The following is a 13,411-nucleotide window of genomic DNA, read 5'->3' as shown; positions in this document are numbered from 1 at the left end:
AGCACATAAATCATGCTAAGTTAGCATGGCCTCTGAGATGCTCTGAGCCGGGGCACTCTCAGCAGCCTTGGCCCTTGGTTAAAAAGAGGACACCAAGGGGACAACAGACCTAAGAAGGATAGGACAGGGTGTGTTGCAGGGAAGGAGAAGACAGGCCCGGGCCTCTGTGCTGACGGGACCAGCGGCCCTGAAGTGCTGGAAGGGGCAGCGACGTGGGCGCGGTGGCCCCCTCTCGCCAGGGCCCTCTTGCCGCTGCAGCTGGCCCATGCGTTCCTCACACGCCTCGAAGCCCAGCCCTGCTGGGACCTGACACGCTCCGTGGCATCGTCTCATTTTCTAATGAGGACACAGAGACTTGAGGAGGAGAAACTGCTTGGCCAAGATCACCCATCCAGGGAAGGGCAGTGTCAGACTTGAGTCCTAACTGCCAGCCCCCAAAGTTCTGGGCTCCTCACCACCCCCGGGTCCCTGAGTGAGGGAAGTCTGCAGGGCCTGGCAGGCAGGCAGCCTTCTGAAAAATACTGGGCTGGCTGACACCCATCCTTGGCCGGCCGGCCAGGGAAATGCATAAGCAAATATTTCTAGGGGATGAAGGCGTCGCTGTCAAGGTAGGGTTTTCTGAGGACACACTTCATCTCTGCCAGCTGGCTGAAGTGGAAGAGCGAGCCGCCGAGGGGCCACCCCAATGTCTGTGAGACAAAACTCCCACCCGGTTGCAGACAGCTGCTAGGACGCGTAGGCCTGCAGCCTGCTCTCCAAGGCCTGTCAATCACACCCTCCCCGCCCGACAGCCAGGCCCCCATGACTGCCGGGACTCTGGGCTTTCCTTGGGGTGGGTTATGGGCTGAATGCTGGTATCCCCCCAGATCCATATGTTGAAACCCTAATCCCCAGTGGGATGGTATTTGGAGGTGGGACCTTTTGGAATAACTTGGTTTACAAGGCCACAAGGACAGTCCCCTCATGATGGAGTTAGTGCCCTTACAAGAAGGGGGAAAGGCCAGAACGACCATGTGAGGACACGATGAGAAGGGGGCTGTCTGCAGCCAGAAGGAGGGCCTTTGCCCCACAACCGAACCTGCTGGCACCCTTGCCCCGGACTTCAAGCTTCTGGAACCATGAGAAATAAACGTCTGTTGTCTAAACCGCCCAGTTCACAGTGTTTTGTTAACAGCAGCCAGAGCTAATACAGTCATCCATGAAGCCATCTGATAGGCTCACCATTCAGATTCATAAAACCCACAAGCCCTTTGGTCTCCCCCACCCGCTGAGAGCGCCATATCCGGACTGAAGGATGTTATCCAAAGTCCAGAGACACCGAAACCCATCAGGAGCCATTCTCAGCCTTCTCGAGAAATCCCAGCTGGAAGGGTGTCTTTGACGTCAGACTCTGCAATGGAGTCCATGACTCCTGACAGTGGCAGAGGCCAAGGGATCTGTTCTCAGTGGAAAGCAAAGCCCTGCTGAGAGCCTCGAATGAGAGGTGGAGATGGGGAGGCCTTCCCAGCAGGACGAGGTAGGGCTATACATACCCCTCTTGCCATCTGCTCGGGGCTCACATGGATGGCGTGGTTCCTTCTGACAACTGTGGAGATGGGCCTAGCCCTGCGCCTCCCTTGGCCCCAAAGTCTGATGAGAAGATAGGAGGGCACTGAGGCCAGATTTGTCTGGCTGGAAAGGAGCAACGCTAGGCTTTAACCTGGTAGCCTGAACCTGGGGCATCTCCCCCTTACAAGCAGCCAGCCAAGAATGCGCTTCCAGACACTGACTGGAAAGCTGGAGAGAGATGTGTGTCCCCGGTTGTCTCAGGAGCCCATTTTATATCTAAGGGGCACATGTGGGCACTGAATGGGAAATGATGAGTCCTGACGCCTAGAAGCCCCTGGGCCCCAGGGCGGGGGGACACTTACCCCTTCCATGGGCGCTATGAGCAGGTCATACAGAGCACGGAGCGGGGGCCTGGCGAATGAGCTCTGCCTCCTGGAGAGAGAGGAGGTCCCGTCCTTGAACGGCGACATGGTGTTGCTGACCAAGCTCGTCATGCTCTGGCAGCTCCTGGGGAGAGAAGGGCCGGGGGAGTCAGCAGGGCCCACGCGGGGCCGGCGGGGCCGCGCTGCTCACTCCGCAGCGCTCTGGGTCCTGGAAAAGGCAGGTCAGAGGCTGCACAGCGGGGCCCAGCCCGGCCTCCCTCCCGGCTTCGCCTTCCTCACCTTCCTTTCAGGTAATTTTCACAGAACAGTGAGCACTGACAGAAACCGCAGGGTAAACCAGCTGCACACAACAGCTTACATTTCTATGGAGTTTTTCTGCATAATCAGATGTCCCAAAGTGCTGTTCAAAGGATTTAATTACATCCTCGTGTGAAGCGATTGTGTGCAGGCAAACGTGAGGACCATTAGAATCAGCAGCAGCCACCGAGCGGACAGGGAGGACAGTGCTCCCAGGCCAACTGCTCTCTCGGCAGGAGCCATGGACAAGACCAGGGGTGTGCTGACCCCAGCCCGGGGCTCGGGTCAGCGGCCGGGAAACTGCCTGGGCCCCGGCGAGCTACAGGCCCCGGCCCTGCAGCTCCCGCATGGTGGGTCCGCTCGAGGGTACTTGCAGACTTGGGCTTTGCTTTTGGCTTCTGTGCGGGGGTTGCCAGGCAGTTTAATCAGTGCAGATGGCACTCTCGATCCCAAGAGCTTGGAGTTTCACACTCCTGAAACAGGACAAGACCATTCATTCCCTTATAAAGTGGTTCCTGGGGTGCCTGGGTGGCTCAGTTGGTTGCACGTCCCACTCTTGGTTTCAGCTCAGGTAATAATGGCAGGGTGGTGGGATAGAGCCCCACGTTGGGCTTCCTGCTCATGACGAATTTGCTTGGGACCCCCCCCCCCCACTGCCCCTGCTTGCTCTTGCTAAAATAAATAACCAAATAAAATCTTTAAAAAAAAAAAAAAAAAGGAGGAAAAAGTAAAAGAAAGAAGGTTTCCTGACCACCGGTTACCTGCCAGGCCCTGCTGTCAGCCCTGGGGGCCTCCAGAGGCCACATGGCACAGGTGAGCATAAGAGACAGCAGGCGGGAGACATGTGGATTTCCACTGAAGAAACCAGGCTGCCCCCTACCCGTCCTGCAGCCTCAGCACAGCCTTGGGGGACATTCTCTGCATCATTGCTGGACAGTCAGTGGTATCTTAACCTTGATTTAGACACAATGTACATTTTTGGAGTCTCTGCTATGTCCTTAAGGACACATAAGGAGAAAAAAATGGATAGTCTATGAGATATACCTCCAAGTTTTGGTAAATACTCTGGGTCACTGGGGGTGGCAGCTCTAGTGTTTCCTGAGAAAAGACCAGAAGGCAGCTTTCCCTCCTGGGCCTGGCCAGGATCCATGACCATTTGTGTTTTCAAGGTATGGTTTCTGCCCCAGGCTTCCCCCGCCTCTTTTCAGCATTCTCAACAATATCCCCCTTGACCTCAATTCCAGGGCCATGCCGCGCCAAGCCGGGAGCGCCCTCAGCAGCCACCGCCCCCGCAAGAGAAGAGCAGAGGACTTGGAGGCCTGGGAGCCTGCTCACGTCTGTGCCTCTGTCTCGCCCACTCAGGAAACACGTCATTCCAAGCGACTGGGACTGCGGCGCATCTTTGCCATCGGTGCCAGGAAAGCAGAGATCGCCCTGCAGTGACACTGAGAGGCGCACTAAATTCCACAGAACACGCCGCAAAGAGCAATGGTCCCCTGAAGGAGAGAACCAAATTGCTCTCCAGAGGAGATGCTCTGGCAGAACACGCAGTGTCTGTCATGGGCCTGTGTGCACCTTCATCCTCGGCAGACAGAGCTCACAGCCCCCAAAGCCCGCACAGTCAGTAGGACGAGGCGGCGACAGGACCACTCAGTGTCCCCTCCCCACGCGCCTCCCTTTCCACCCCCTAGACAGGTGCCTGCCCAGATAGCGGCCTTGTAACCCCCGGGGGGCACCTGAGTCTGATTAATCCAGCTGCAGGTGTCCAGGGGGAGTGCCACATCCCCAGACAATGCGGTGGCCACAGGTGCTCACCATGACTGGCAGGGTACTCCCTGGAGGCCTGAGCAGGGCATAATGCTGGCAGGGGGTGGTGCCCAAACATGGTTTCTGGAAGTGGCCAAGGCAGTGCCTGGGAAGGAACATGTCTGGAGGGAACTAGGGAGCTGGGGAGGTATCTGGGGGCAGACCTGCTGGGTGCAAATCCCAGCCTGGGGCTCCAGACCTTGCTTTCTGCACCTGCACAAAGGAGAAATGCTATTCATAGGCATGAAGCGTCAGGATTGGAGAAAACATCCAGCACGGAAAGTTGTCTTGGCGGGAGTCTCAGCTGATGGGTCAGTGAGTGAGATAAAGACCTGGCAGGAGGGAGGGGAACACAGGCAGGATTCCAGAGCACAAGCACACATGGCCATGGTGTCTTTTGACTGAAATCCATGAAGTTCCAGAGGCATCTAAAGGGCCCTACAACACTAACCTATTCCATATGGGCCCTGCCCATGATGGGGCAGGCCTGTGGGGTCCTTGCACCAGGCTGTGAGGAAAGTGGGCAGCTCCAGTAGAGGTCTGGGGATACCAAAGTCACAAGACGCTGACCAACTGCTGGTCAGGCAGAGCCAACAGAGGGCTTTCTGGGAGAGGGGCTTTTGATGTGGGCACCACCATCTGGAGTTAGCGTGCCCGTGGACAAGGTGGAGGCCATTCTGAGCGGACGAACACTGTGGGGAAAGGCACAGATGTTGGGGGACAGAGACTGGAGTGCCTGGGGTGATGAGTGTGGGGGACAAGCACACCAGGTGGGCCTGGGGCTCTGGGATTATGCTGTGGGGAGGCCAGGTACCACCTTAAACATCAGGCTTGCCTGAACAGGAAGCTCCTGCCCCAGGCTAATTCCTTCCCTGGCAAGATCAGAGGAAGGTCTTCAGAGAATGACCCTTCCCTGAGAACATTCCCAGTAGTCTCCAGGGCTGGACTTTGCAGAGCAGCCGTGATCAGGCCATGTGACACCCCACCCTCACTCCTGGCCAGTCTGATGGAGAACCCATCAGATGCCTTTGACCAGGGCTGGTAAATACACAGTCGATCGAGACATCTGTTTGCTCTGAGCAGGTTTCCCTGGACACCCTCTCTGAGCATCTGTTTCTAGGCAGTGCAGACTCTTCAAGAACCAGGACCTGGGCACCCCAGGTCACACAAACCTGCCAGGGGCTAGGCCCCTTGTTCAAGTCTCAGCTGAACGCCCCTGCCTGTGGCACCTTGGTCTTGTTCTCTCCCCAGCTGTCAAGCCCAAGCTTACATCATCAATCCCTGCTAATTTCCACCCCTGGATGCCGTGTGAGCATGATCTCTCACACTCTCACCCTAGTCCCTCTCAAGGGCTGGTGGGTCACGGATGAATCATTTTCGGAGCAACAGCTCCCAGGCCCTGATCCCCGCCTGGGTGGGCACACCTGGACCCAGAACGTGGCGGCTTACACTGGTCAGCCAGGAAGCCCCAGAGATCAAGCCTCCAATCTGTGCTTCTGTTCAGGGGAGGACCCCTATCCCTAGAGATGCCATTTTCTTTTTTTTGTTTGTTTGTTTTTTTAATTTATTTATTTGACAGGGATCACAAGTAGGCAGAGAGGCAGGCAGAGAGATGAGGGGGGAAGCAGGCTCCCCACTGAGCAGAGAGCCCGATGCGGGGCTCGATCCCAGGACCCTGGAATCATGACCCGAGCCGAAAGCAGAGGCTCTAACCCACTGAGCCACCCAGGTGCCCGAGATGCCATTTTCAAGTGAAAAACAAAAGCCCCCCCAAATACTCCATTCATGTTTAAACAAAAACCAAACAACCCAAAACCATCATTTGAAGTCACAGTTAATCCATGCAGCTCTCTCCCTGGGGCTCCATCCCAGGACCCCGAGATCATGACCTGAGCCAAGGCAGACGCTTAACTGACTGAGCCCTCCAGGTGCCCGGTCTCTTTTAGGTTTAATATATTAAAAATCTACTCACTGCTAGGAAACCGTTGAGGCTCTTTTGACCCACGGCCCCAGCCCCCAGAGCCGGAAGCTCAGCAGTCCTCCCCGCAAGCGCCCTGTGTGCCTGCAGCTTTCAGGTGCCATCACCTGCCCTGGACAGGGGACACTGTGGACACAACCACCTCGGAGAGGATCAGAGTCATGGCCAAATGGCAGCAGGTCCCCCAGGGCTCTGAGCCCCAGCTGGCAGTGGTGGTGGGTGGGAACTGGTGTGTGGGATGAGGAGCCCTGGGCTGTCCTCGAAGGCACTCCTGCCTCCTTCCTGGTGCAGCGACCACATTGTGAAAGAACGGCCACGGGGTGGGCCAAGGATCCTCCATGGGGGGAGCTTGCTGACTGCGCCGTGGTGCCTTCTGTGGGACCTTCCAGCCTGGCTGCCTTCTCTCTGCCTCGGAAATCTGACTGGAAGACAGAGAACGGTGCCTTCCACTTCTCAGAATGGGAGCACAGACACAGCTGCAGACACTGCCTCATGGCAGGAGGGTGAGCCACAGGAGGGGCGCATGTCTGCCAGGTCTGCCGCATCCACACCCCCTCAGGGCCCTATAGTCGTGGTTGTTCCTCCTTTACAGATAACGAACCAAGGCTCCAAAAGAGTAAGGGACCTGTACAGGCCAAAGAGGAGGGTATGAGCCAGGCAGACCTCCCACCTGGTATGGGAGGGGTCTTCGTGCCCCCTCCCCTCCTTCAGGACTCACTGAAGGACCTGCCCACCTGCACTTGCCTCCGATCCCCACCTTCCCCGCTGCTGGGTCCCTACAGGTGGAGCTGACATCTAGGCAGCCCCTCCTGGGAGCCGCTCTGCTTCCAGCTTTTTGGGAGCGACCCGGCTGTCGGGATTCACAGCTGCACCACCGCATAGCGCCAGCAGGTGGCACTGGCCCCCTTTCCTCAAGGCCCGTCCATTTATTGCTAGGGACCCCGCGGGGCTAATTGACAGCCTAGCTCTCGGCAGAGAGATTTTCTCACACAACACCGCCTTTATTAGCTCATTCCTCAGATGATTTTTATTAATTTACTTCTGGAGAAATATTCGTTTTCTCCCCTGCACGGCTGTCTGGGTGGTAGCGGGGGAAGGAGAGGGCGCAAGCCCGGAGGCGGGGAGGAGGGAGCCCGGCAGCAGGGCGCAAGCTGCCTGGCCTCTGCAGGAACAGAATGCAGGGCCGGAGATGATGTGTGAAGCGCTACGGAGGAGGGCAGACGCATCAGGGCATTGTTGATGTCTCCGCAATGATGACAAACACCAGGTGGCCTGGGCGGCCTGTGCTGCTCATGAATCTCCTTCCACGGATGAAGAAATCTATTCCCAAAAAGGGGCGAGTTCTAACTGGGACGGGCCTGCAGAAGACCCTGGGTGCTCAGACTCGCTCGGGCTCACACAGCACACGGCCCAGTCGCCCAGCCGCCCAGCCGTGGCTGTCCGGGCTGGGCGTGTGTTCCTGCCCAGTGAACCAGCGGGGCCCCAAGGGAGGCGGAGGGGGACACCACGAGGCTCCATCCAAACTGCAGGCACCACGCCAGTCACCACTCCCATCAGGGCTCCGTTGGAGGGGGCAGTTAGGTCACTGGGCACACAGATGCACATGCTAAGCACCCACCCCTCCACACACACACTGAGTTCTCATGCTTTCATGTTCAAAGTTGGAGAGCCGACTAGCAGGTGAAAACAAGGGAGCAGGGGCCGGACCCTCCCTTGGGAGAGACTACAAAGGGGCCCCGCTCAAACCTGACCACACCAGGGATGGCCAGAGCCACTAGGCCGTGAGATCCTGTCCCTCCTGCCTCTGCCGCGTGGAGAGAAGAGCCAGCAACCCAGAGCTTAGTGTGGCTAAAGCACCGGGAGGAACCAGAGCTTCACAGGGACGGGCTGGCTTTGGCTTTCCGCTACTCACATCGGACCCAGAGATAAGTAGCCCTTCACAGGGAATATCCTGGTAGACTGTGAACAGGATTCCCCGATCTGGGGAGGAGGCAGGAGCCCCCAGCAGAGCACTGGGGTGCAGAGAGGAAAGGTGCCACAGTATGAAAACGCAAAGGGGCAAATCTATGGAGGGAGGAACTGGCTTTGCTGGGCCTCTTCTCCTGAGGGTGCCCGAGAAAGTAGCTGTCCAGCTTCCTGAGTGACTGCTCCCACCCCGGAAGCCCACCTGGGGTGACCGCAGAGAGGTACTAGTGAAGGGGAGACTTGCTTTTTGTCCTCCTGGAGCTTATAATATCCTGAGGACGGAGGAATGCCTGAGACAGTCCCAAGTGTGTATGCACATGTGGCCTTGAAGCTTGAAGGCAGGCAGGAGGGTTGAGGCAGCCTTGGAGTGGGTTTTCTTTTTCCCACCTCTCTCCCTGGTCCTACCCCTCTGCTCTCAGTTTCCCACCAGGCACTCGGGGCCTTCCCGTCTCTCTGGGCATGGGGCTCTGGAGGAAGCTGAGCCAGGAGGGCTTATAGCAGGGCACACCAAGATATGACATCTTCAGAACCACCAGAAAGGAGGGGGAGGGAGGTCCCCATATGGGACATCTCCCAGGGTGGGCTAGATCGAGGCTGTGACGTGCGCAGGTCATGGGAATCTTTAACACAAGGTGGGTCTCCCCTCGCAGGCCCAGACCCTCTGCTGTTACAGGGGAGCACAGAGATAAGCTTCCTGCCTAAGGCCATGAGGTCAGGGCTGTGTCCTTTGGGGAGCCCGAGGCCTGGTGCTCTTTTGATCTCAGGCCCCGAACCCTCATCTGGAGTGCATCTGGAATGCATGTCTCCCCCAGGATGACAGAAGGCCTTCCCTGGAGACTGGTCTCCAGGGGCCCTCTGTGAGCAGGACCTAAGCTCCTGGTCAGGGCCGCACTGGGGGGCAGGGAGGAGCGAGGAGGCTGCTGCTCGGAGTGGGGAGCTTGCTCCAAATGGGGCTGCCTTTTCTCAGCCATATTTCTGACTCGGCTCCTCACCTTCTCAGGATGTCTTTATCAGACAGTTTCACTTTCTAATGGCTGGGTTGGGCAGCTAACCATCAGGGCTCACAGCCGCAGGGGTGAGCCATGCCTGTCCTGGGCCAGAAGGAGCGCTGCCTCTGCTCCTGTAGAGCCCGAAGAGCCCCTCCCCCTTGGTCAGAGGTTCTCCCCCTCACAGCGAACCCTGCTCTTGGGCGCATGCCCACCAGACAGTGAGCTGAGCCCTTTGCTTCCTTCCTCCCCGCCCTCAGTCCTGCCCAGGATGCTTCAGATTCCCCTCCAGGGCTCCGAACTCTGAACTGAGTCTTCTGAGGGATTGGAGCTGGCCTGAGATTTGAACAAGTTTAAGGCACCAGTGGAAAAATTAATTGGCAAATCCATTATATTCAAGTAGCCAGAGATGCCTCAATTCAATTTAAAAAGGTCTCTGATAGCGTTCAGTGACTCTCTGCTGAACATCTCGCACAAAGGGCTGTCTCCTCTGGGAGAGGAGGGCTGTCAAAGGCATTTTAAGTACTTCTTCAGGAAGCTGCCAGTGCTTTCTGCCTGCTCGCCTCCTTAATTACCAACTGCCCGGCTCGCCGGGTCTGGCTCCCTCCACAGGAGGAGAGCTGAGGCTGGGTGGGCTCAAGCAGGGACCCCTGCTTTTCCAGCCATGCTGGCTTCTCTTTAGTTCAAGGACCAGCCAGTGGCTGCACGTGGCTTCTGGCCTCTTGCTCTTGGACTCTCCTAGAATGTTCAGTGTGTCGGCAGGTTCGTGGCCACGGTGAAGGACTGTGGCACAAACCTTCACCCAGAGGAGTGGCCGCCTCTGCTCAGTCGGGGGGCTCTGCTCTCTGTTTTAATGCGTATGAGGCCCCCCCAACCAACCCTGCAGATTCTGCCTTGGGAAAACCTGATGCGCAGGCCAGCCTTGCACAGGCATCTCCTCCTGACTACGTTCAGGAGCTGGGACAGATGCTCCCAGCCAGGCAGTCCTTGGGGGACAGGCTTATCATGGACTCAGGGATGGAGAGAAGAAACAAAGATCCTGTGGTGGTCTGTCTAGCTAATGCGTGTCCCATAACACAGGAAAACCCCCTTCCAGAGGGCCTTGCCCCTGTACACGATTTGAGTCAAACATGTCTGCCTCCCTTGTGTCCAACAAACCTGTGGAGACTCATGTACTGGCTCTTAAAGAACCTCCAGAGCTGTATTAGTGTTGTCCAGAGACAGAAAACACCACCTCAGGGGGCCGTGAGCTCCCCGTCACTGGAGGAGTTCAAGCTAAGGCTGTGATCATTTGGCAGGGGTGCTAGACAGGTAGGAATTTGGGGACCAGAGCACTGTCTTTGAAGACTGACAGACCTGGACCGTAAAGCCGGCTCTGTCACTGACGAGCTGTGTGACCCTGGGCAATGAGTCTCAGGACCCTCATCCTTAAGAAAGGGTTGTGATTGTTCCCCTCACGGCTGTTGTAGGGATTGGCTAAGATAATGCGAGGAAAGCACTTAGCACGGTGCGGGGTTCTCAGTAAATAAGCAACAGATATCCACCACCACCATCATCATCATCAGTGCCATGGCTCTTCCTGTCTGTCTCAGTCCCAGCCAGCGGCCTTTCCTTCCTTTCTTTCCTTCCTCCTTCCCTTTCTTCCTTCCTTTCTACCCACCCTCCCTCCTTCCCCTAATGAACAAACAAGTACCTGCACCCACTCAACACAAGGCAGGTGGCAAGGTGCCCTGGGGGACACAGAGAGACATCAGATGTGATCCGGCCTCAGAGGAGGGCACAGCCTGGGACAGGACAGGGCACGGATACACGTAATTAGGATGCATGGCTTCCATGGCTTCCTTCTTGACAGGTAAGAGTGCCCTGGAATTTCAGAGAAGGAGGAAAGTATTCCCAGTGAGGGCAAACCAAGATGGATTTGTGAAAGGGTCTTCTGGAGAAGGACCCCAGGGGAAAGCCCTCCCTGGCTGTGTCCCATGCCCAAGCCAAGGCCTTGAGGAGGGAAAGGGCAGGTCCAGGGTCCTTTCAGGTGAGGACAGAGCATAAGCAAGAATGCAGTGGGAAGTGGGAAGAGTGGCGGAGCCAGGCCATGGGAACTCAAACACCAAGCTCTGCCACTTTACCTTGGGGCCCCTGGGACCTCGAGTGGGAAGGTGATTGATCAGAACTGCACTCCAACCAGGGCAGGAGGTGAAGACGAGCGGCCTGCAGGCCCGGTGAGTGGTGAAGACAGCAGTGTGACCAATGGAGGCTCAGCCTGTGGGAAACCAAGCCCAGATCTTTGCTGACAAGTTGGGAGACTCGGGCCAGAAAATTTGCTGAGCATCAGTGACCTGGCAAGTGTGCTCCTAGGATCGCATTAAATGGCCATGTCAGGGGGACAGTGAATCTCCAGGAAAGGTCGTGGCAGCGGGAATAGACACAGAGAGTTGGAGACCAAAAATGAAATGTTACAGGGTTCACCTGGCAGGTCTCTGTGGGGAGGTGACCTAGAGTTAGCAGAATGCAGGAGGCGCCCCGGGGGCAGGGCGGCAGGCCAGGCTCAGCACCCTTCAGGAGCTGTACAGGGTGTGGGCCTTAGGCAAAGGCCAAGCAGCACTTCTATATAGAAGGCAGACTGAGTCAGTAAGTCTGGGTCAGGGCTGAGGCCTTTCAAGTGACTTTCAAGTGACTTCTGATAGAGCATTCCTAACATCACACCTGTACATCATTTGCCCCCAGAGAAACACAGATGGGGGTGGGGGTAGGGGGTAGGGGTGTCCCATGAGCAGGAAGCTGGCAGATACCTAGAGGTGGCGCACTAGGCAGCAGGGGTCCTGAGGAGGGCTGGTCCGTGTGCCTACTGATCAGCGGGATGCCAGGACAGGGGCTCCTGCCTGAGGCCTGGGGACGGACCCACCTATGGAAGGAACAGCTATTGGCAGGAAGACCCCTGCTCAGAATTACCACCGTTGCAGGGATGCAGGTCAGGACTGGGGAGAATGCTCAGCCTTCTTGTTGGCTCCAGCAGGAGAGCAAGACAGAGTTCTGGCCCAGAGCCACAGGGCCACCACCAAAGAGCCGAGGACAGGGCTGGTAGGATACCAGTCAGAAGCTGAGCTATGGCCATAACAGACATTTAGCTGGGTTACCGTTCTGCGTTGATTCTAAGTCTTTCTGGTATTCGGTGGCCTGAGAGAGGCTGTTAGGGGAGGAAGCACTGAACTATCTTATCATCAGGTTCTGGAGCAGCAAGCTGATTCCTGCACCATCTCCCCCCCCCCCCCACCAAAGGACCTTTGGTGCCACAGAAACTTCAGACCTAGTGGTGCCTGGGTGGCTTAGAGGGTTGAGTCTCCAACTTGATTTCAGCTCAGGTCATGATCTCAGGGTCCTGGGATCAAGCCCTTCACTGGGCTCCTGCTGAGTGGGAACCCTGCCGGAGGATTCTTCCTTTGCCTCTCCCTCTGCTTTCACACACACTCTCTTGCTCTCAGGTAAGTAAATAAATCTAAGAAAAGGAAAGAAAAGAAAGGAAAAGGAAAGGAAAGGTAAAGAAAGGGAAGGAAAGAAACCTCAGACCAGGTGGGGAGAGAGAGAAACTGCTTACTACACTGTTTATCTGTCACCACATGGATATCATCCTCATAATTCCCATTACTACTCCATTTTCCAGATGAAAAAATAAAAGGCTCAAGGTCACCCAACTAATGAAAGGTCCTAAGTCCAGGTCTGCCTGGCCCCAGAGCCCAAGGCTCCCCACCAACTATGTGCCACTCCAGGGAAAAATGCCTAGCTGTATGGAACGCAGGCATAGCCAGAGCCCCATTGTGCAGGAGTGTGCGGCATTCCTGCAGCCTGCTCTGGGGTGGCGCCGGAGGCAGGGGCAATTCGGATGTTTATAAAGAACTGCAACCATGCGTCCATGTAGACACATGCGTGACACAAATGCAGAGACAGTTACAGGTCTGCATGGTTTCCAGCAGACTGATGGGGCTGACCTTATGGGGTCAGCTTTATTTCTCTGCAGTCACTATTCTTCCCTGTGCCTTCAGGAATCTGGGAGAAGTGGGCCCCAGTCTGCTCTGCAGTGCCCCCCTCATCTCGTTCCACCTCCCCCGCAGGCCAGGCTTTGGCTCATGGATTTGCAGGGCAGGGAACATTCCTCCCTCCCCACCGCCTAGGTCTGACTCTCCAGGGTAGGGCGGGTAGGGGTGGGATCGGGGAATCAGGTGCTGCTGATGCCCCTCCACATGGTCCCCTGGAGGGACACATGAGCAAGCACTTCTGAGGGTTCTTCAGGAGCTTCCCCCTGCCATCCCCAACATGGGGTGACCCGATCTAGAGGGCAGCCTCCCAGTCCTGCCACATCCTGCACATCCAATAACTCTCCTTGCTGAGGTCCTCTGCCTGGGAAGCAGCCCCTCCAGTGGGAAGCAGCAAGTGGCTGAGCCCACGGGATGCACCAT

General features: G+C 56.8%; 1 protein-coding gene across 8 annotated transcripts in view; it reads right to left on the bottom strand.

Annotated features, from left to right (window-relative positions):
• Window positions 1-13,411, bottom strand: part of TTC28 (tetratricopeptide repeat domain 28) — a 646,079-nt gene that overhangs the window by 28,788 nt on the left and 603,880 nt on the right. For all 8 annotated transcript variants that reach the window (XM_059139718.1, XM_059139719.1, XM_059139722.1 and 5 more), the window contains one exon: window positions 1,911-2,055. In XM_059139718.1, the coding sequence (XP_058995701.1) occupies window positions 1,911-2,055 (145 nt within the window). The remainder of the gene's footprint in view (window positions 1-1,910; window positions 2,056-13,411) is intronic.

The sequence above is a fragment of the Mustela lutreola genome, chromosome 11 (genome assembly GCF_030435805.1).
Source record: "Mustela lutreola isolate mMusLut2 chromosome 11, mMusLut2.pri, whole genome shotgun sequence".
Taxonomy (NCBI): Eukaryota; Metazoa; Chordata; class Mammalia; order Carnivora; family Mustelidae; genus Mustela; species Mustela lutreola.
Note: the sequence above shows the minus strand (reverse complement) of the source record. Positions and strands in the feature narration are given on the sequence as shown.